The sequence below is a fragment of the Netta rufina genome (assembly GCF_964035555.1).
Source record: "Netta rufina genome assembly, chromosome: 16".
Classification (NCBI taxonomy): domain Eukaryota; kingdom Metazoa; phylum Chordata; class Aves; order Anseriformes; family Anatidae; genus Netta; species Netta rufina.
The window spans coordinates 3,788,436-3,810,388 of record NC_140140.1 but is presented as its reverse complement, the minus strand read 5'-3'; the positions used below and the strand labels follow the sequence as shown (position 1 = coordinate 3,810,388).

General features: G+C 47.2%; 1 protein-coding gene across 1 annotated transcript in view; it reads left to right on the top strand.

The window, feature by feature from the left end:
• The window catches only part of TOX2 (TOX high mobility group box family member 2), a gene marked incomplete at both ends in the record, with an annotated part of 129,060 nt that overhangs the window by 64,859 nt on the left and 42,248 nt on the right, over nucleotides 1–21,953 (top strand). The window contains one exon of the mRNA XM_084296454.1: nucleotides 11,046–11,291. Within this exon, the coding sequence (XP_084152580.1) occupies nucleotides 11,046–11,291 (246 nt within the window). The remainder of the gene's footprint in view (nucleotides 1–11,045; nucleotides 11,292–21,953) is intronic.

The following is a 21,953-nucleotide window of genomic DNA, read 5'->3' as shown; positions in this document are numbered from 1 at the left end:
TGAAAGGATGATACTTGCCTTAGCTACTCATTTTGTCCAGGTCACACAATGCTTTAGATGGTGTCTGATGAACATCTGTGATTTAGGACACAGATGAGCCACTCACAGCAATGTGTGTGTTCCTGGTTTTTTTTTAGAAACCACACATAAGCCTGTTTTTATTAAAAAAAAAAAAAAGAGAGAGAGAGAATTGTTAAAGATAAAATGTGCTTCTTTCCCAAAAATCACATATTGGAGGCTTAAGGCTGAGATTTTCACACCTACACTGGGGATTTGGATACTTGGCCATGCACCATGTTACAGTTCACACAATCTTGTCATGAGTCTCTTGGTGCTTCCTGCTTTCCCTAACAGCCCGGCACCTTTGTGCTCTTGTGGCATGACAGCTTCTGCTTTGGATAAGTGCGTAAATGAATAAATTCTGGCACTTGTGGTTGTGGAGAAAGGCTTGTAACTGTGGCTCTGAGCAGCTCAGTAAACTCAAAAGTAGAGAGAGATCCTAGGTGATGTTCTTGACATCTCATGGACAGGGAGGGCTGGCGCATGGATGAGTTTTGTGTATGTAGAGTCTGCAAGGAGCGAACCATCCCAATCCCATAGGAAATCTTTAGTTTGTCTTTTGCCCTACCAACCTGGGTCATATTTATTTAAAAAGCAGCATTGCCTGGCCTGGCTTTGGTGGAGGCAGCACCCTCCTGAACCCAGTCCTTGAGCTTGAAGTCAGGGCAATGCTCTCTCCTTTTTGTATTGGGATTAACACGCAAAACTGACTCAGATGTGCCTGGCTTTGGCACTTCACCTTCACAGGGCCAAATTCTGGGGCTGAGGGTCTTCAGGATATCGTGGGAGGCTGATTTGTTGCCCTGGGGCTCTCCGTTAATTTCCTTTTCCCATTTCGACAACTTCCTGGCAGTCTGAAATGTTTTCTATGGGATGGGCTGATAAAGGATTTCAAGTTCCTCTTGGGCATGGGAGGAGAGAGGGGAGGGGAGAAAGTGGCATTTCACAAAGCATTGATATGTTTTTAATTTTAATAAAATAAAAGAATGAGGTAAGCACACCTTAGCTGCTAAGGTGACAGGCGCTTAAGGAACGCTGAATAAATACATAAAACATATTTGCTGAAGGCATTTGTCATTGGAAGTTTAAACATTAAACATGCCTGCTTCGCCTGATACCGTAATAAAGCAAGGATGTTCGAAAAGCCATTAGTGGTGCTCTGACTACAGCTTTACATCGTCACTGGATGTACCACGGAAACCGCATTATATCAGCGATGCCTCAGCAAGTTTTGCACCCAGAAGGAAAAGTAGGTGAATTCTGGGAGGGATTTCAATGTAGCCTTGGTCTTTTTTTTTTTTTTTTTTTTGTAGTCCATCATTTCATACTGGCTGTTTTGGTATTGTTTCCTCACAAAGTGCTGGGGCACATCTGTGTGAGGCAGCATCTCTGCCATTGTCCTGGTCAGCCCAGGCTGAACAAGAGCTGCCTCTGGGCCTGGTGGCACAAATAAGCAGGTTTGTGTCTTTACTTTTTTAAATTGCAGGCTAAGGAGGAACACAGATACTCAATCCATTAAGAAATAACTAGGTGGGTGATTCACTACCATTTGTGTAAATGGCGCTAACTCTGGTCTGCCTGCACAATTTATTAATACTTCACGGGAGGAAAAAAAAAATATTTTAATCTCATAATGGATGATGAGCTGTGAAATTGCTTCTGCAGCAGCTGGGCACCCTGGGGGAGGTGCTAGCTCGCACCACATTATGCAAGTTCTCCCCACATCTCTGCCTTCCTCGTGCTAATCGCGCACGTCAAGTCTGGGCGATGGGGAGGGGGCTGCCTCTGCTGCTCTTGGATTTTGTTACCTTTTTCCTTCATACACACAAACAATTTCTTCTTAATTTGCTCTGGGGTCCCAAGTGTGACTTTGGAAGTGCGTGGGCTCAAAGTCCAAGCACATCGTGGTGAGTGATGCTTGGGGCTTCAGAGGTCCCAGCCCTTGCTCACATTAAGTAACCAGAAATTTAGCAAACACACTGGGGCTGCCCCCAGTCTGTGACTTTGTCTGGCTGTTACCCTCGCTTCTTAGGCAAGAGTACCAAGAGCAGGTACTGCTGAGCAGCTTTGCTCTGCCTTCACAGGCTTGGGCTGGGATCGTGAGTGGTGCCGGTGCTCTGAATGCTGTGGGATTCAGTCTGAGTACTGAGATGGCACTTACCATAAAGGTAGGTGGGCGGGTGGCACAGGGCTTTGTTTGCAAATTTGTCTTTGCTGATAAAAATAAAAAGAAATCATAAAACAGAGTTGTTTGGGTTGGAAGGGACCTTAAAGCCCACTCAGGCCCAACCCCTGCCATGGGGTGCATGCCACCTCTGCGGCCCATGTGCATGGCTAGGGTCTGTCCTTTGAGCTAAAACTGAAAAGCTCACTACAAAGCACCCATATGAAGTGTGGCACAAAGGCTTTCTACCCTTAACCACACGTTTTCAGTTTTAAACACAAGGGAAATAAGATGAAAACTGAAAGGGGACGAGTATGGTGCTGAATATAGTTTTCTTCCAGCTCTGAGTCTTTCTTGCTCAAATGAAGCCAGGTTGAATTAATTTCTTAGAGTGCTTTTTGCTAATTCTTCCCTGCATGCACTCCATTACTGTTTTCAGGCTGCCTTATCTCTTGACCTGCTTACAGTGCATTATACATCATTATGTAATGCACCCTTGGCTCAACGCAAAATACCAAATCCATCCAGTCCAACAATGAATTTCTGTGAAGTGCGCTGATCTTATTATGCAAGTTCAGTATGCCATGAGACAAAAAAGGCAATTATGTAAAATCCGTACTCCTCAAATAATTCCCAGAAATGCATGATATTCTTGAGTAGACTATTATCATATTCCTTGTATTGACTTCCAGCCAAGAGACCAGGAAAGCAAGGAGAAGAGTTTATATTTGGCTGGCCCAGTCAGTCTAATTTTAGATCCCCATGGCTCCTCTCTCACTGGGCTCACAGTCCCTCCAGAATATATTTTAAAATGCAGCAAAATCATTATATACAATTGTAAGGAGGCTGATTGTAAGACAGATGACAGAGGATATGCTTTGCTGACACGGAACAGAGCTTGCACATCTCCTAGCTTCCCCTGGAGCACTGCCATGTTTGCTTTGAAAGACTAGGTAAGAATAGCTACAAAAACATGCTGAAATGAAACAGTTCTCTCCTATCAACAACGAGGGCAGATATTGAAGCTAAATATTGCTACAGGTCACCCAGGAGCAACTGTGCATCAAATATGCCTCATAGTTCTGGTCCTGCTTGATGAAGATAGTATAAAGGGTTTTCAGCAGCTCCAGTTATTGCCAGTGTTTGCGTAACCCAATGTTGAAGGCTCATGACAATGCTGTCAGCAGACTTCAAGCCTTACTACCCCCTGTATTTGGTTGGATGGTGAAGGTCTTAGCTATAGGAACATGGTGTTGCCTCCGGTGCTGGAGATGGGGATCAGACGTGGCACCTCCACTTGGGTCCCATCGCGGCTCAGGACAGCACAGAGCAATGCCTGGCCATGCTTTGCCTCAGAAACCTGGCATTTCAGAGAGGTAACAGCAGCAGATCTGCAAAGCAGTAGGTTGGGGCATATTCTGTAAAGAGCACAGAGAGCTGCCTGCTGCTGGATGTTGTTTTCAAGAACCTGGTGTTAATGTTAGGAGGTGGCAGGATGGTAAAAACAGATGAGAGAGGTGAAAGGGAGGGGTGTGAGCTGTTCTGGTCTCTGAGGAGCTTCAGGGAGTGTTCTCCAGGGATTTGTATATCTCTTCCAAAATGCTGACTAATTTTTAGGACACTGTGCTTGCCCAGAAGAACCACTGATCTGATTGCATTTTTGGGAGGACACTACGTGGCTGTGGGTTCCCACCCCTCCATGACAGCAGTTCCTGGGCTTTTGTGCCCAGGGTGCAGAAAAGTCAGGGAATGGCGTTGTTCTTCCTCTTTATTCCTGGGGTAACTATTTCCAAAACTCACTTCTGTCTGTGTCACTGGGGGCTGAGGTTTCTCCCTTCCCTCAGAAGGGTAACGCAGCATTACCAATCCTTCATATGCTGCTGCATGCTGCGCTGCTGCTCCCATGCATGTCTGTCTGCCTTTGTGGTAACTGTAACCTTTTCTTGAACCAGAGATTTTCCTGAACCAGAGCCCTTTGGGATCAGTGTGGGTTTTCCTGGATACATTTTTAATAAACACAATAATTTGACTGCAAGCCCATTACCTACCCCTGTTTGTTCTATGGGATAGTCATTTCCATGCCTGCAAAAAACAGTAATTCATGGGGCAATCAGAGGAAGAATGACAACCAGGACAAAATTGGTATGTGCTGTGATAAGCTAGTCCATCTTCAGCATCATGCACTGTAGCTTTATGTATTGCCCATAAATAATGGCCTCGAAAAGATATTAAATCTTTAGGAAAAATCAAGCCTAATTGTAACTATATTTTTGTTTTTCATTTTGGTTTATGTACAGTATATGACTTTTGCAGAGACATTTTTATTCCAGGAAAATGACAGGGCAACAAGAAGCCATAATTGCACTGATTTTTAGAAGTGCCTGCATTACTACAGATCTGATGTACTGCAAGACATGAATCAGAAAAATTCTATTAAAAAATCTCTTGAATGGCTGACACAGGAGTATTATCCACGATGATTAATTTGACTTGGTCATTATGAACACAGACAAGTCTGACAAAATTGCATTTCATTCCCCACTGAATTCATAAAATCACTATACACATAATAAGAAGTTATAGTTGTGTGCTATCCACTATTCTTGACAGGATTCCAGTTCTGGATAAGATACTGATTAAAAAAAAAAAAAAGGTGTGGGGGGGGAGTTGGGAGCCTTTTTAAAAACCTACAATAGAGCTGATTTCTTTTGCTATAAATTGTTTGTAGAACTCCATTATTTTTAGCTTTTTGTGGTGAGGTGGTGATGCAGGTCAACCACAGCTTGGACAATGTAAAAACTGAATGTAAGATCAAAGGTTATTGGGGCCAAAGTGTGAATGTTTAGGACCCTGGTCTCTCCCTTCTGTGCACACGTGGTTTTATGAAACTCGTGTAAGAGGCTTTTTGTGCAGTGCCAAACTTGGCTGAAACCATCCAGGAGGTTCAGATGGGAAGGCTCTGTAATTCCCTGGGATTTGTGTCTATGGGAGAGGGGACAAAGCCCACATAAAGCGAAGAGGTAAATGTCCAGCTCCATCCCAGGGCAGTGCTGCCCGGTGGCACTGAGGTGGAGCCTGGCTCTCCGCCTTCGTTTGCTTTAGCATGCAGAACCTGCACCGAAACAATGAAAGGAGGAAACTTGGGGAACACTGAGGTGTTTGATCGGTTGTTCTTTGGGTGATCCAAGCATTTGTCTGGGCTTTCAGTCCCACACTGCAGATGAGGAAAAGGAGCACAGAGGTACCAGCAGGCTGGCAGGACCCAGCTTGCTGTCACTACCTCCTGCCCTGCTGGGCTCCCAGCCTCGCAGCATGCCCGCAGGTTGCTGGAGGCTGTGCAGACACGGCCGGTGCACATTTATGTTCGTCTGTGTTCACTTATGTCCTTACAGTAAGGATTTGTTTGTCCCTTTTCAACTGCATTCCCTCAGACAAAAACCTGAGCATGTGAAAATGGATGTAAAGGGGGCTGGGAACACTTTGAAGACAATTTGTAGTTAATAAATACTTCCTTACAGTATTTATCCAACTCTACTCAAGTAATTCATTGGCCCCGCTATTCGCAGACGGGATCTCCATGTGCAAAGATGAGGTGAATCAATTTCCATTCCTAAGCCCCAGAGCCACTGACGTGGAAAATCAGCGCCGCTTCGCGCCTTGGCATGGGGCTCCAGAAGGTGCGGGTGGGAACGCAGCCCGGGGTGTCCCCGCTCGCCGAGCACCGAGCTGTTTGCCCTGCTGGCCCCATCGTTCCTTTAGGGTTTGCAGCGTCCAGGTGATTTCCATTTTCTCCTGCCGCCCAAGCCAATGGTGCTGCCCCTCTGGCTTTGGTGCTTCGTGCTGAGTAGCGAAACTCCACATGTGCAGTTCGTGTGCAGGAGAAATGCATCAAAATTCCCTTCTTGCAAATGTTGTTGTGGCAGTGCTGAGCAGCGTGTGTGGTAGGAGAGCAGTTCAGAGTCTTGCAAGGAAGTAGGGGGGTGCTTGATGTCATTGAACTTTGGTTTTCTTTCCTTTTTTTTTTTTTTCTTTTTTTTTTTTTTCTTTATTTTAATCGTGTTTGGACTCTTTTTCCTCTTTATATGGCTCAGGATCTTCTTTTAACTTGGTGTGCCAAGCTTGTGTGGGATGAGCACTGGCACAGAGTGAATCCTTTTTGTACGTTTGTAAGAGAAATCGGGGAAGTCTGTATGAAAAACCCATGTGTTTATCTGGCTGGTCCCATGCACCATCCAGCCTTGGCACACAAACACCCCAAACAGCCCCACGTTGTGCCGCTGTCCCTACACCACCCAGCCTCCGTGTCCTCCGTGCTCTTCACGTGCACCACGAGCACGAGCTGTGGTGGCATGCCCTTGGTCACCCCGTTCAGCACCACAAATAGCCATGTTTTCCTTGTTTTGCAGACTTCCCAGTCTGGTTTTGGTTTGCTTAGACCAAATCTATCCTACCTAATGTCTGAAATGCCCAGAGGGTCACGGTCCTAAGGCAGGAAGCTCTTGTGTTAGCTATGGGAAAAGCTTAGTTAGCAGGAGAGGGATGGTGCGCAGTCCGTGGTGTTTTGTGCCATCTGGATGATTAGGGTGGGATGGATCACACCAGTTGACGTATTTCCTTGTACCTTACTGGGAATAAATTTTCTTTCTTAGGCTTGTATTTACTGTTGAGTGTTATTTGACAGGGCAAATATTTACCTGCAATAATGCCGCAAATCTCTATGCTTTCCACTGCGAATAATATTTCTCTGAATCAATGCTTGGCTGCGACTTCTGGATCCTCGTGGATAATCACACAGAACATGACTCAGTGGAGAATTGGGGTCACTGGATGTTTGCCATGCTTCTGCAGAGAGCGGTTCCCAGGTCCTTGGTCAAGTCATGCCCTCCAAGATTAATAGCAACACACCACGGAGAAGTGCTGCTGGCCAGCTGTAGAGGGTTTTGTAAAGGTGGACAGCACCTCCCTTTTCTTCCAAGAGGGGAGAGACAGGAGAAAGCTAAAGGCTTAATTTGTGGATGCTCAGTGCTTGTAGCTCCCTCCTGAGCTACCTGCACAGTGGGTTCTTGTGCAGTTTCCAGCCTGCTCGCCGCTGGATGCTGACAGCCCAGGGTGAGAGCTACTCGCTTCTCCCCTTGACTCACAGTAATTTTCAGGTGCAGCTTAAAGGCGTGTGGAGATGATGTCCCCAAACTTGACACACTGATAATTCAGGTGCTTATCAGGCACATGGAAGAAGATCCCGTTTTAGTGTTAAAATTCAGGCTTCCCATGCATGGGACACTGGAGGCAAGAGAGGAACCAGCTCATTCCCCTCTAAAGCTCTCAGTTCTCCCTGTGCTGTGTTCAGCTCCATTTCCATACAGGAAATGTATGGAACTTTAACTGCTTTAACTGCTGTATGGAACTTTAACCCCTTAACTGCACCCGTAAACATGCAGCGCAGAGCTGCCTGCACCCTGGTCCCTCCATTGTGGCCTTCTCCTGCCGCAGGAGCTGTGGTGTCCCACCCCACTAGCCTCACGTGGGTCACCCGCAGACCCTGTGAGGGGTTTCTGAGTGCCACCTCAAGGGGAGGTACCTTAGCATCTCTGCCTCCCTCTCCTGAAAATGACCAGGGGTTGCAGGGAGATCTGGGCCCACCATCCCCAGGGCTGGGCACAGTGTGGGCAGGAGGCCACATCACAACAAGGGTGTCCCCAGGATCCGCTGGTGCTTTGGGAGTGCGTGCTGTGCCCTCCAGGGCCACCACGGTTCTGGCAATGGGACCTTTTGGTGCAGTGCAAAGGGCTGAACAGTTCTGACCTTCCTTTCTGCTGAATGCAGATTGCATGTTCCCAGCTCGGTCATGCACTTACCTGTTCTGATTCGTCTTGTCCTGGACATTGCATGGGTATCAGCTCAGTAGGAACCAGGGCCTTCCTCACCCATTGCTGTCCCCATGGTGAAAGGGCAGAGGGAGGGAACCGTGGCACAGAAAGGTACAGTAAAAGGGTGGTAGAGAAGCTGCATGGCATAAGGGACACGTCTCTCCATGTCCCCACACCCCTCCATCCTCTGCCTGCGAATCTGTTGGTGGAAGGAGGTGGTCTTTGTCACTGGGACCTCTCTCCAAGCTCAGATTTCAGGAACAGTTTTTAAACACGGCTCTGATGCTGTGGGAGATGGACTGTATCTGCTGCAATGCCGTCCTGCAGCTCACTGTGGGGTGAGCCAGTCCATGCCCTGCAGCACAGCGCCCATAGCCTGGGGACAGAGACGTGTGGGGACCTGCTGGCAAGGAGGGAGTCAGGAAAGTGGCATCTCAGAGACGGGGAGTATCTCTGAGAGATGCTTGGTCAGATGCTTGGTCAGAGATGGGTGACATCTCTGAGAGAGGAGGCTTGGCTTGGTCCTGCTTCTCCATCCTTCCCTTTGTGGGGTCCGACCTTCAAAGCAGCGTCCGGCTGCCCTGCAGTGCGAGCCAAGGCTTGGCAAGTAGAGGCTTGTTGTTTCAGCTGATTTCAGTGTTTTAATTTGAAGGGGAATAATGTGTAATCACAACAACTGTCATCTGCTTGTCAGTGGAAAAGCCTAGATCTCCCACGTCTGCTGTGTGCACCGCCACGGGCAGCCTTTTAGCAGGGCGAGCTTCCCCGCGCTTGCCTTTGGAGTCCTGGTGGGATGAATGGGCTCCGACCAGCTCACTAATCTAATTTGTAATGTATCCTTATAACGTATAATTGGCTGTTTAATTTAATTCAAATTAACATAAGAATAGAAAACAGAATCTGCAGCAGAGCCTGCGTGGTGGTGGGAAGGGGCGTTGGGTGTCGCTGGCAGGAGACTCGAGACGACGGCGTCTGTGTGCGCGCCGTGAGACCACCCGTGGTGGGCAGGGGTACAGCCCCTCAGCCAGTGCCACGGTAAACCATCCCCCTGTCCCACCCTCCCGAGTGTCTGCCTCTTCTCCCTGCCCTATCTTCCTAGCGATCTCTTTAAAACACACATAGCATAAAGGCAGCCTGTTTTGGAAAATCGCTCTTCGTGGTGCGGTGTGAAAGCTGGCAGGCGCCGAGGCTGATTATGTTGATTGGATATTGTCTAATCTGATTTTGATTGTGTACAGCTTTGATTGTAATTTTGATATGTCTGCACAATACTGTAGCTCTTTGGAAAGCTTTGTGAGTTAAACAGAGCTTTTTTTTTTTGCTTTTTTTTTTTTTTTTCCCCAGGCTGAGAAGAGCAGGGGCAGGAACGTGCAGGGGGGAGCGGGGCTTTAGCGCTCCTCACAAAACCGCCTCAAAGCCCTTTCGTGAGCTGCTCTGCAGCAACACGAACAACTTGTAGTTTTGAAGAGAGCTTTAGGAAACTTTGAGTGGGTTTTACATAATTTAGTTAAGTACAGCAAAGCCACTTGCTTATATACCTGATACCAAAATAAACCAGTTGGAGGAACAAGTTTGCTGTGCAATGATTTATTTAAATCCTTTCCATAAAGCACGGAGTGAAATCCTCTTAAATAACTGGGGAAGAATTGATATACCTTGAAGAGTGTAGCCCAAGCGAAAACTTTACTAGACGTATTAAATGGGATATGTCTGTCTGCTTTTGTGTGCAGCCTCTCATCCCCCTTACCTTTCCAGCAGAATGCCACTGCTAGACAGAAGCCGGCTGGAAAAACAGCTGGGCTTGAATTTCCCCTGAACAATAACTGTTGGTACAGAGCTGGCTCAGCCCTGGCTCCGTCTTATATTTCTCGCGTACTCATATTTCCCCAAAGCTAGTAGGAATTTCACGTGAACGTGAGCAGTCAGCTGGTATGTGCAGCATATGCGCTCTTCTCTGTTTTTATGATGGGACAAGGGGAGACAAGAGGTGTGTTTCACCGTAGCTGCCTCTCCTACTGACTTTTGAATTCTAGTTAAATATGGGCTTTATTTTATTTTATCAAGGGTTTTCTCCCTGTCGCCTGGGCTGATGAAGAGCACGAACCTGAGTGTGAGCTCTGGGGCAATGGATTAATAAAGCCAGCAATGTTCAACTGGTTTTGCACGCGTCTGGGGTTTTGCTCTTAAATCAAGTATTAAGTCAAAATCCAACCATGAAACTAGGTGATCTGAGAAATTTAGCTTAAAATCCATGTGTGTAATACTATGGCTAATCAGAATTTCATATGCCATAATAATACGTGAAACAGTAGATGTTTAGAATAAGCCTCCTCTGCCAGACGCTCATTATATTCTGCTTTGATAATTAATAATTTTGGATAGACTCACTCTTAGGTTATGAAGCAAATATGTTTTTGTCTGATGTGAAAACTCTTGCACAGGCGCCATAATATCTTCTTTTCATTGGAATGCTTAAATGTATACAGACCACCAGAAAGCATGGGAAGCAAAAGGACCAACACCTCTGCACCTTCATGGTGAGCTTGAGGAGCACTGGTAGGGAGCAGAGGGCGTGCTTATCTAAACCAGGTCTGGATCAGGCTGTAAGGTAGGACAAACCTCCGTGCAGGGCACCACCAGGCAATCTTTCTTTAGAGGAGTTGAGAAGTTGTGCTAATGGCTTGCAGCAGGGGTGAGGGGGGCCGTGAGTATGTTGCAGAATAATCGGAGGCTTGCAAGAACCAGTGGTGTCCTGCAGTGGATGGTGCAGTGCTCACCACCTGGCTCCTACGTAGTTATGACCTGCTGATGTCCAGGGTTGGAGCTGTCTCTTTTATTACACCCAAAATGTTTTCACTGGAATGTGCTTTCTTGTTTCTTGCACAAATAATCAGTTTTATTTGCTGGAGCAACAAGGCAGTGACATGTTGCAAAATGTCTTTTTTGTGTTTTAGACATACAATGGTCAGAACGAGAATAACGAGGACTATGAAATCCCACCCATAACGCCTCCCAATCTCCCCGACCCTTCACTCCTGCACTTGGTGGACCACGAAACTGGATATCACTCCCTGTGCCACAGCCTGCCTCCGAACAGCCTGATACCTGCCTACCCCTACCAGAACATGGACCTGCCGGCCATCATGGTCTCCAACATGTTGAGTCAGGACGGGCATCTTCTCTCCAGCCAGCTGCCCACGGTCAGTGACTTTCTCCTCTTTTTACCTTTTGTTAAAGCCACTCTGTGCATCGTGCTGTGAGCTGACTGAATGGAGAAGGGCATTAATGAGGGGGTGTTTGCACCAGGGGCTGGGAAGAGCCGGTGATGCAGCCTTGGCTTGCTGCACTACCACCCACTGCTGTTGATGACCGTGTTCATGGTGCCAATTTTGTTTCCAACTTGATGTTTTCCCAAGCCCTGTTAATTGCCCAAGAGGAGGCAGGAGGGTTGTTTTCCTCTGGGTTCGTAGCATCCTCACTGAACCGAGCCCCATGTGGCCAGCAGGAGCCCCCTGCTTGTCACCCCTGCCCCACAAAGGGAGAGCTTCCCTATTGATTTCAAGGAGACCAAGATCCCTCCTTGCATTTGCAAGCTCAAGTTGCCTTTTGGCTCACACCATGGTAAGGTGATACCTTGCAAAGTTTCAAATGATGCTTCCATAGGAATAAATAAAAAGGGAATAGTGAAGTAAAGGCAGCTCTGGGAAGAAACTTTGGGGCTAATTAGACCTTAGGACTTTTCTGTAGAGGCAGTGCTGAGGAAAGGTTGTGACTTGGTTTTGACACTGGTATTGAATTAATGCTGGAGCTGTTTAATAATATTTTCCTCTTTAGCACATTTAGCCCTATGGTTAGTTTTCTACGTTGTTTCTCTCTAAGATCATTGATTTTCATGGATGCTGTTGAAAGGCATCGATATCAAACAGAGTTAATTTTACTTATTAGCATTGCCTGCAAGCCTGCAACTGCGCTAGCTAGAGAACATTTGGTGTCGATTGCTTGAATAGATAACGGTCTGAAAGGTAGTGATATTTAAATATTTAAGTGGGATATTATCTCTTAGTTTAGGAAAATCCCAAGGCTTTCTAAAGTCTTGGTGCGTCTCCAAGTTGAGTGGTTAGTGTGTTTAAGAAAAATATCATCTTCTGCCCATCAATATTGAACACAGGCATATATCTATGAAATTAAATATTACTTAGGTCTCTGTGTTAGCTTTTAGGTTCTTAGGTGATTAAAACATTCATTTCTGAGACAAAAAGAGTCAATTTTAGATGAAATATTTTTCCCTAGTTTAATTTAAAGCACAGCCCCTTTTCCTGACCCCTATTTTCATAACACGATAATTTTATCCTGTGTTGATCATCTCATTTTTGAGAGGTGATATTGCACTTATAAATCACTTTCTAAAATACCTAAAGAAACAAGAACAGTGGAATTTATTAAGCAGCTTCTGTACGTCTGAAATAATTTATTTTGGAGTAGTCCTTGGGAAATGTTCTCTTTCTTATTTTATGGTACTGTTTTACAAATGCAGCATTGTGACAATAAATCAGGACTGAACCAGAGAAGATAAGAAGGGGACTTAGTGGGCTGTAAACATAGAATAGAGAGATTAAGATTTGTTTGCCCCTTACCACTAAAATAAAAAATCCAGTGAACCCTGAATTTTCTAGCCAATAGCAAATTGAAAGTGTTTAGTTTTGAGTGGAAACCTCTGGAGCCGTAATACATCTTCAAAGGTCCCAGCAGCAAAGGAAGTAGATCAGAGAGTGGACTGTGTTGCAGTTTTAGGTCAAAATTAAATCCTGCCTTACCTTCCCACCAAAGCCTTTTTTCCATGCCATCAGATTTGAACTGCAGAAACAGCATCTAGCCCTTCTCTTCATTACCAGCTCTGGTTTTGGCTGCCCAAATTGAGCCCCTATCACTCCAACACAGCCCCAAAATGTTTGATCCATCTCACAGCACATGTGTAGTTCCATGATTCCTACTGGCATTAATAGGGGCATGCACGTGAAGAAAAACTAAAATCCAGGAGACAGAACAGGTTTTTAAACCCATACCATAAATACCTCCTGCCCGCGTGCCCACTGAGCATGAGGCCTCTTGGCGATGGCATCATGAAGATGCTTCAAGCATCACTGCTTGGCATCGCAGGATGGGACCTGCTCCAAACCAGCCCAGAAGTTCACCATGTTCAGGCTGCAAACATCCAGATCAAAAAAGGGGCTTGTTTGTTGGCACTTCCAAAAAGAAGAGGGTGTTTTGTGACATGGGCAGGGATAGGAAACCCAGCTGGGAGTACTGCAGGGGAGGCACGTGGAGGTTTTGTCTTTGGTCCAGGACAGATGCTGCGTTGTAGTTTGTACTGATTTTTGTACACGTGGCTATTGGGCCTGGAGCACAAGTCCTGTGAGGAGCGGCTGAGGGAACTGGGGGTGTTTGGTCTGGAGAAGAGGAGGCTCAGGGGAGACCTCATTGCTCTCTGCAACTGTCTGAAAGGAAGCTGTGGGGAGCTGGGGGTTGGCCTCTTCTCGCAGGTAACTAGTGATAGGACCAGAGGGAATGGCCTCAAGTTGTGCCAGGGGAGGTTCAGGCTGGAAATAAGGAGACATTTCTTCTCAGAAAGAGCAGTCAGGCACTGGGACAGGTTGCCCAGGGAGGTGGTGGAGTCACCGTCCCTGGGGGTGTTCACGGGAAGGCTGGACGTGGTGCCTGGGGACATGGCTTAGTGGGTGATGGTGGTGGTAGGGGGATGGTTGGGCCAGACAATGTTGGAGTTCTTTTCCAACCTTAATGATTCAATGATTCTATGGTTCTTGCCTTGGATGTCCTGTCTTTTGGTTGGAATACAGTAACAATGAGCAATTCAAGGTAAAATGTTTAGAGATGGTAAGACTTCTCTTCTAAAATAGTAGCTAGAGCATCCTCATGAAAAATCTCAGGCTGCTGAAAAAACATGAGCGAGGACTCACTGAGCGCAGTGGGGATGGAGCACGCTTTGCTCTGCTCTGCCCCATGGACAAGCTCGACCTTTCCATCATGTGGTCCTTGACCACTGTTTCTGTCACTTTATTTCCTTATTATTATTTTCCCTCAGTTTTTACAAGTCCAGGAACTTCTCAGACACTGAAGATGGGATGAAGGGACATGGAGGGGAGAAGGGATGGGTGAACAAGAGATGGCCAAAGATCTGATGTTAAGACCAATGGTGCAGGGAGGAGGCAGGGCTGATCATGTCACTGGGGATAGCCAGTGAGGCAGGCTGCCTGCTGGGCGGAGGAACTGTTGTGAATAAATGAGATTTCAGAAGGTATTTTGCAGAACATATTTGACAGAAGCAAAGGGCAATCAAGGTCAGAGCCCACGAATCTCCAGCACAGCGCAAACATTTCCATAAATATTAGATAGCGGTGTCTCTGCTCATCAGGTGGGACAGTGCCCAGTCATGGGCGCTGTGCCCTTCTTTGCCGTGGTTGGGTGAAATACGGCTCAGCCATGTGGGTTTGCATGGGGGAAGCATCATTTTGGACATCCCAGTTGGCAGCTGTTAGGAGCAAACATGGGCTTTGTCATGTGTACGAGAGTTTGATTGCAGAGCCTGGCAGCTATCCACGGATCTCCACTTCCCTGGTGCTTCTCACGCTGAGAGATCTCCTTGGCTTTGTTTGAGAAGCACTGGTAGCTGTGCATGAGCCACCCAAAATCATCCTCCGGGGCTCTTCAGCTCTGCCTGAGGAGGCCTGCAGCCTGTGCAAGGCATCGCTGAGCTGGGGGCAGGCAAACTGTACCCATAAGTGCCACCGTACTGGGCGCTCACTGCCCCCTTGCTGGGAAGAGCGGAGGAGGTGGAGGGGTTGGAAAGCAAAACCCTCCTTTGGGCTCAGTGGAATGACTTTTTTTGCTATCTGCAAGCTGGTGCATCAGCTCAAGAGGGAAAGAAAAAAAAAAAAAAGACTCCAGAAACATCCTGGAAGTTTTTTCATTTCAGTTTGAGCAAAACCAGATCATGTGAAAAATATTCAAAATCCCCAGTGGTGAAAAGCATGTTCGTGGTGCAAAAAACGTCAAATTTCTGGTTAGCAGTGGAATCTGTTTATGTATGCACTGGACTACTGTCTTTAATTATTGTTTCCCATGGGTTCCCTCCAGAGAAGAAACGGTAAAGGGGGAAGAATCATAGCAGCAAGGACAAATGCAGCCCTGAAATTTCTGAAAAGTCAGTTGCTTGGCTTTGCAAGCCGAATATCTGTTTTCTAGCACTACGGGGCTTTTCTGTCGAACAGAAAGAAAAAAAAAAAAAAAAAGTGAACAAGAAAAATCTCAGCAGTAACACACCTGCCTGCCTCCCACATGAGAAAAGGAAATGAAAAGCAGCACCTCCTTGGAGCTGCAGCGTGCGTGCCCGGACAGTGGGAATAGCATAGGTCCCCAGGAACTAGCATCCTCTGGGGTCACCAGCACTTCTTTCCAACCTGATCTGGGTCAGGTGAGGGCAGTGGGAATCCCAGCACTGTGCTCCAGGTGCTGCAGGATCCAACCCTCAGCTGTAGGATCACAGCCGAGCCACTCAGTGCTGGATGTGGCAGCATGGAGTGCAGCTCCAGTTGTAGGGTATACAGCTGTAGAGGCACTACAACTGTTCTGGTGGGCAATACAGCTTACATGCTGTGGGTAAATACTTCCAATATGTAAATATTTCAATAATCTTAAATCACTGCCTGAGGAAGTAAGTCCTGAGGAATGAGCCATGTTCTGGCGCAGCGTGCGTGCAGCAGCGCCAGGCGATGCGCGCCGGCCGGCAGCAAAGAGTTACCAGCGTCCCCCGAGCTCCAGCCCTGGCTAACTTCGCACTGGCAGTTTTGTGTTGTGTGCTTTAGGTTTTGACTAATTTGGCTTTCTGCTTATTAATGGCTCGCGGTTTAAAAACTAAACTCCCAAACACGAGCCCTTGGTGGAAAATAGTAACGATGCAACCGTACGTGAAGGGTTCTTTGTATTAAACAGAGCCCTGTTTGCAATTCCCTGCTAGTGTTTTTCTCAGAGGCAATAAATGAAAGAAATATGTCTTTTTAAATTTTATAAAACTCAGAAAAATGGTTTTAAACAGCTTTTCTTCACCTCCTATAATTATTTATTTTCAAACAGTCCTTCAGGGTAATGTTCCGTTTTCTTATTTCACACTCCTTTTTCTCATAAATGAACCATCACTTCAATAAATCATTATGAAAACAGAGACTAACACAAACCCTGAAAGGTTGAAAGATTTATGTAACACATTTATGTTTTCCATTTTCTCATTCTGGTACTCCACTGCTAAAGCTAAGCTAATAAAAGCTGCTATTAATATTTCTTGTTGCCTGGCAACCGCAGAGAGGGAGTAATAGCTTTAGCTAGAAAAATAGATGACCGATAAGGAAAAATTCAATTCTTTTATTATCTCAAGGGAAAATGGGCTTTTACTGGAACATTATGATGTACGAGTGCGAAGTTGAATACAAAGGATATTTTTTCAGTTGTTTTTCTATTTTTAATGAACGTTATTTTACCTTCGCGAACTCGTTTAAGGCGTTCGCCCCACCTCCTTGCGAGCTTAATTTAGCAACACCCACGCGTGCTGCTGGCTCGAAGGACCCGGTGGCATTTTCGTTCGAAAGCCCCCTTCCCTTCATACCCCCCCCCAAGCCAGGTTGGAGCCCAGCAGACAAGGTGCCCGGCCACGGAGTAAATCGGGTTTGGGTGTGCTTAAAAGCAGGCTTTCTCCGAGGAAGGGGCACGGACCGATAGTTACTTTCTGAAGTTTGAGCAGCAGTGGCTGAGCTCTCAGTGCTCACAGGGAGCACAAATGTGGCTGCTCCCAGCCGTGCTCGTGGGGTGTGGGTGCTTGTGCATGTGGGCATGGGGTGTCCTGCTCTCCTGCCCCTCAGCTGGGTGCGAGGGGATGCTGCTGAGCATCCCACTGGGCAGAGGTGCCCCAGCGTCCCCTGGTGCTTGCTCCAGAGGCAGATACATCCCCAGCTCCTCTCGACCACTGGTCCGACCCCCTGGCTCTGGTCAGCCCCTCACAGAACAAGGACACTTAACAAGCGAATCCCCTTTGCAATACACAAAGCTCCTTTTCCTGCTGGTTCCAAATCCTATTTTTGTCTCGTGCTGTGAAATCCCCTTCACTCCAGCAGACCTCTCCTCTGGCCAGCACTGCAGGATGGGGTGCAGGCGGGATGGGGCGCAGGCACTGCTGCCACCAGCACCTTCGTGCTCGCAGAGAGGTGCCCAGCAGGGTTTCAGGAGGGGATTGTCCAGAAGGCAACCTGGGGAGGAGGACACTGCTCCCCTTCATGCTTTTGCCCATCTGCTCCTTGGTGCTTTATAAAATGGGTTTTCTCTGCAGGCAGTCTCATCCCAACTACTCAGGTCCTCTGAGAAAAGAGGTTTGATTGCAGCCTCCAACTTTTATGGACGGCTGAAGGGTCGGCACATCTCAGCCCCAGGGCCCCTTTAGCATCTCTGTATGAAGAAATCTCTGAGAGCTGCCATACGCACAACGTGCTTGGTGCTTCTGGGATCGTAGGAGACAGAGATATCAAAGGCCATCCTGATCTTCAGAGCTTCTGCCAGTGCTAGATTCCTGCCCAGGGCATTGTGTTGTGCTGGGACAAACTCCACCTGGCGTGTCACGAGGAATGAGTTGTGTGGGATGACGGCATCTGTTGGTAGGTGTCACCCTTAGGAGATTTTCCAGGTACTCACCTATATGCTACCTTTGCTCTTACTGCGCCGCTATTACTGTCATTACTGCTGCATGCTGTTATAATAACAAAAATTACACATTCCTAGGCCAGAGCCGCAGGGTATAAAACCTACAGGAGGAGATGTGCCTACCTTGAAAAACTTCCTAGGCAGTGTTAAAGTGTCCCTGCCTACGGCACCACATCACACCGTGCTGGAGGGGGCTGGCATGGTGGGAGCCAGCATGTGTCTGGCTCCGGAGGTGTTTCTTCTCCCTTTGTTTTTTGTTCTGCAAGCTGTTTCCTTACACACTCCTGCTCATCACTTGCCAGAACCACAGCAGGTCTGATCCCGACCTGGTGTAACCATGGGCAGTGCCTTGGTGGTGAGCAGTCCCACCAAGTGAGTCACCTCATCAGCCCTAAAGGCACCGTGTCCGTCCCCGAGCGCTGTCCCCAGGCACGTGCCAGGTGAGGTGTCCCTCCTGCTGGCCCCACACTGCACGCTCCTGCTGGTGAGCGGTGCGGAACAAGTTGCTTTGCTTTTACAGAGATTGAAAATTTTACCAATTTTAAACCCAAACTTCTTGGGAACAATCACCGGCGCTGTAAATAAGCAGTTTGTGCAACACCAGTGAGGAGGCTCGTTGTGAACAGCATGTGTGTATTAGTAGTGTAATTAAAATATCAATTACGCCGCGCCGACAGTTTGCCAAATAACTGGCTTTTGTGCACAGTAAACTTAATCACTCCTAAATCTACTCACAAGACCTGCTGCAATCTTGATGCCAAACTAGTACAACATGAAAACAGCATTTGCTAAAGCGCAGCTTCAATATTACTTTGCGTAATGGTGCTGCACTCCGAAGCTAGTATCATGTTCTGAAAATTATCTTTTAATGTACAATTTGTATTGCTGAGAAATGTCACTTACTTTGCAGAACGTCTTGCCGACATAAAATCCAAGATTTATTCCTGTCATTTTTTGTCTTCTGTGCCATGTTGGTAATAAGAAGCCTACTTTGTGTGTGCAATGCTCATGTCAGTTTTGAAATTTGGGGCTTCAAAAAAGACAGTAGTATAAATAAAACATGATATAAATTAAAAATATAGTGGAAAATAAAATCTGTGAGTTACAGTAGCAGATAAGATGAATACAGCACGAAGGGGGTTTTCAGAACAATATCGGGTAACTGAGAGTATTCAGAGTAAATATGTTGAAGGTGTGGGATGGACCTTTTTTAAGAACAGATTCTGGTCTTAAACTGTGTTCATCTCTACATAACAGACATACAGATGGATGCCTGTTACTTAGCCTGATTTTAACCCTTTAGATCTGGCTTGTCTACCTCTCTGGCATGAGATTTTTTTCCTCTTTTTAGCAAACAACTCCACTTCAACAGTTTTTCTGGTTGAGGTTAAAAATGCTTTTTACCCATGTCAAAAAGTCCCACAATGAGACCAGGACACCTCCGTGCTTTGTCGAAGGACTGAGACGTTCAGAAGAGGGTTTCTTTGGAGTCTGGGATGTGGTTCTAGGGAAAGAGTGCCTGAGTGTTTCCAGTTCCCCATCTCCCCGTGGAGGTTTTGTCATTTTGGCCCCAGTAGCTGGGAGCTGATGCCCACATGAGCTTCCACAGCCCCCTGAGCTCTGGTGTACATGGGGGACTGACTCTGCCATCTCCTCCCCTGTCCCTGGCACTAACCCTTTTGGGAACAGTAAGTAAAATCACAGAATCACAGAATCACAGAATTTCTAGGTTGGAAGAGACCTCAAGATCATCGAGTCCAACCTCTGACCTAACGCTAGCAGTCCCCACTAAACCATATCCCTAAGAATCAGAGTAATGTGTTTCTGGGGATTCTCTGCTAACCAAGCCCCGCGTTTGGTTACGGTTAATTTGGTCACACTCGTTTAGTTGCACTGATTTCTGCATGTGAGCCAGTGGCACATATTATCTGAGGACTTCTTGTTGGCTGGGTCGTGCACAGGAAGGTATTTTCCTCAAAGCACATTTCTGCGTGCCTTGTCCCGCGTCCTGTTCCTGCCCATGACACTTCTGCGGCTGTGGGGATGCAAAACGAAGCTGGGCTTTTACTGCCACTTGTCCAGGCTGGTGGTGCTGGTCTAATCCAGGGATGCTATCTTGGCCAAAGAGGCACAGCTTGCTCCGTCCCACTGGGTGCTTGCGCCACGCATTCCCCTTATTCTCTCCGTGTTGTGCCGCGCTCTCTGCTTGGCCACGTGCAATCATTTCCATGGGAACAGCGAGGAGAGGCGATGGCCGTGGGTCTGCGCCATGCAGAGGAGCCTCTGAAAGGCATGAGATGATTTTACTGCGTGGCATCTCCTCTGCTGCACTGCAAGCTTGTCATGCTCCCATATGCACCCACACCCTGCCTCACAACGCAACATAAAGTCATTTTGAAGCTCATCGTGCAGCTGAAAATAAAGAATAATTCCTGCCCATTTCAACCAGCAGCACCTTGGCTGCAGGAGAACCTGTGCTGCCAGTTATCCCTGCAAACTAGCACTTCTGGCAACTCTTTGCCATCCATCTTGCACGTTTTGATCAATGTTGCAGCCCCTTTTTAATTGCCCCTATCCCCTCGATCAATCATATTTATCTCCTAGCTGTCATTCGTCTTCTCTTTGCGTGCTACCAGGCTGCATTAGCCTGCTCCAGCAATTACTCATTGCCCCGGATTTTCCCTACAGAAAAGGGGGGTCCCACACAACTTTTATGCGTGTTCCCAAACTGAATGCATGCTGTGCTACGTGGCTTGCTTTCGGTTGCCTTTCTAGAAGTTTCATACCCAAACAGCCCTGCCATGGCTGGGTTCAGAGGCTGCAGCTCGGCTGCCACGAGCACATGCCCAGGGCAGGAGAGCACAAAAGGATGGAAATTTCCATGGCTTTTGTTTCAGCCATAGAGGTTATGATGACTATTCACTGCTGTAGGTGTGTGCACATCCAGTACGTCTTTTTTATTATTTAAATGGGAGCCATTTTTAGAGGCAAATAACAGAAAGTGCTTACAATAAAAATAATAGGCTGGAGCAGGCTTTGTTGTGCAACGAGGAGATCAAAGAGCTCCACCAGCCACGCGGCTGAGCACTGAGAGTGAAGGGAGAGAGGGTTTCTAATTGCTAGGTAAGATTTCCTCAGCTGGTAAATATAAATGGCAATCCTAGCTTTTTTATAGGAGTTTTCTCCTGCCTGTGGACTCGGTGGGGTTTGCTGTCAGTGTGAATGATGGTGGAGAATGAGCAAGAACATGAAAGGGGATCTTCAGCCAGATTTCCCTTTCTTCACCCCAAATCCTGGCCGCGGGGTGGCTATGAGGCTGGGTAGGTCCAGCTGCCAAATTCACAGCCCTCAGAAGACCAAAAGGGTTGAACCTCCAAAGAGCACAGCTCCCAGCAGCCCTCCCCTCTGCCTCACTGGTACAGGCTGAAACGCTTCCCATCCCCACAGCCCAGGGAAAATCAAAGTTACCATTTAAATGAAGAATGCTGCTTGAGTCCTGCCTCTGTGAAGAGGTGTGGGATGCAATGTCAGGAGAAATTATAATGATTGCTACAGATGCAGCTTGTCACGGAAAGAGAAAAATGTTTCTGCATCTGATGCATGGCAGCGAGCCAGTTGGTAATGTTATATGTCCAAGTGTTTCACTTTGGCTCCGCCGGCTGGAAAGCATTCCTTAATGCTCTGCCTGGCTGTTATATTTGTCTCTCAGCTCTGCAGAATCCCATTACGAACCGTCCTTTTGCACCATGGAAATTGTTTGGTCTCTCCGGCCAGCCGTGTGAGGGAAGGAGAGGTGTATTGCTGCAATCCCTCAACATCTGTAGAAATTGCCAGCGTGATACTTCTCACTTACCTGTCCTGCAGCGGGCATTTCTCATTACAGATCGAGAAGTCCTGTAAGCTGCACGAGGTTGCTGTGACCACCTTGGGTGTTGAGGTGCTCGGGGAGCTCCTGGGGTGGCTGTTGAGCTGGGAGAGTGGCTCCCGCTTGTGGTGAGAGGCAAAGGCGGATGGATTTGGGGTGAACTGAGGTGTTCCAGCAAGCAGATGGAATAGGAAGAGTGGGGTCAGTCAGGGAATGGCTGCCCTCATCGGGAACATTT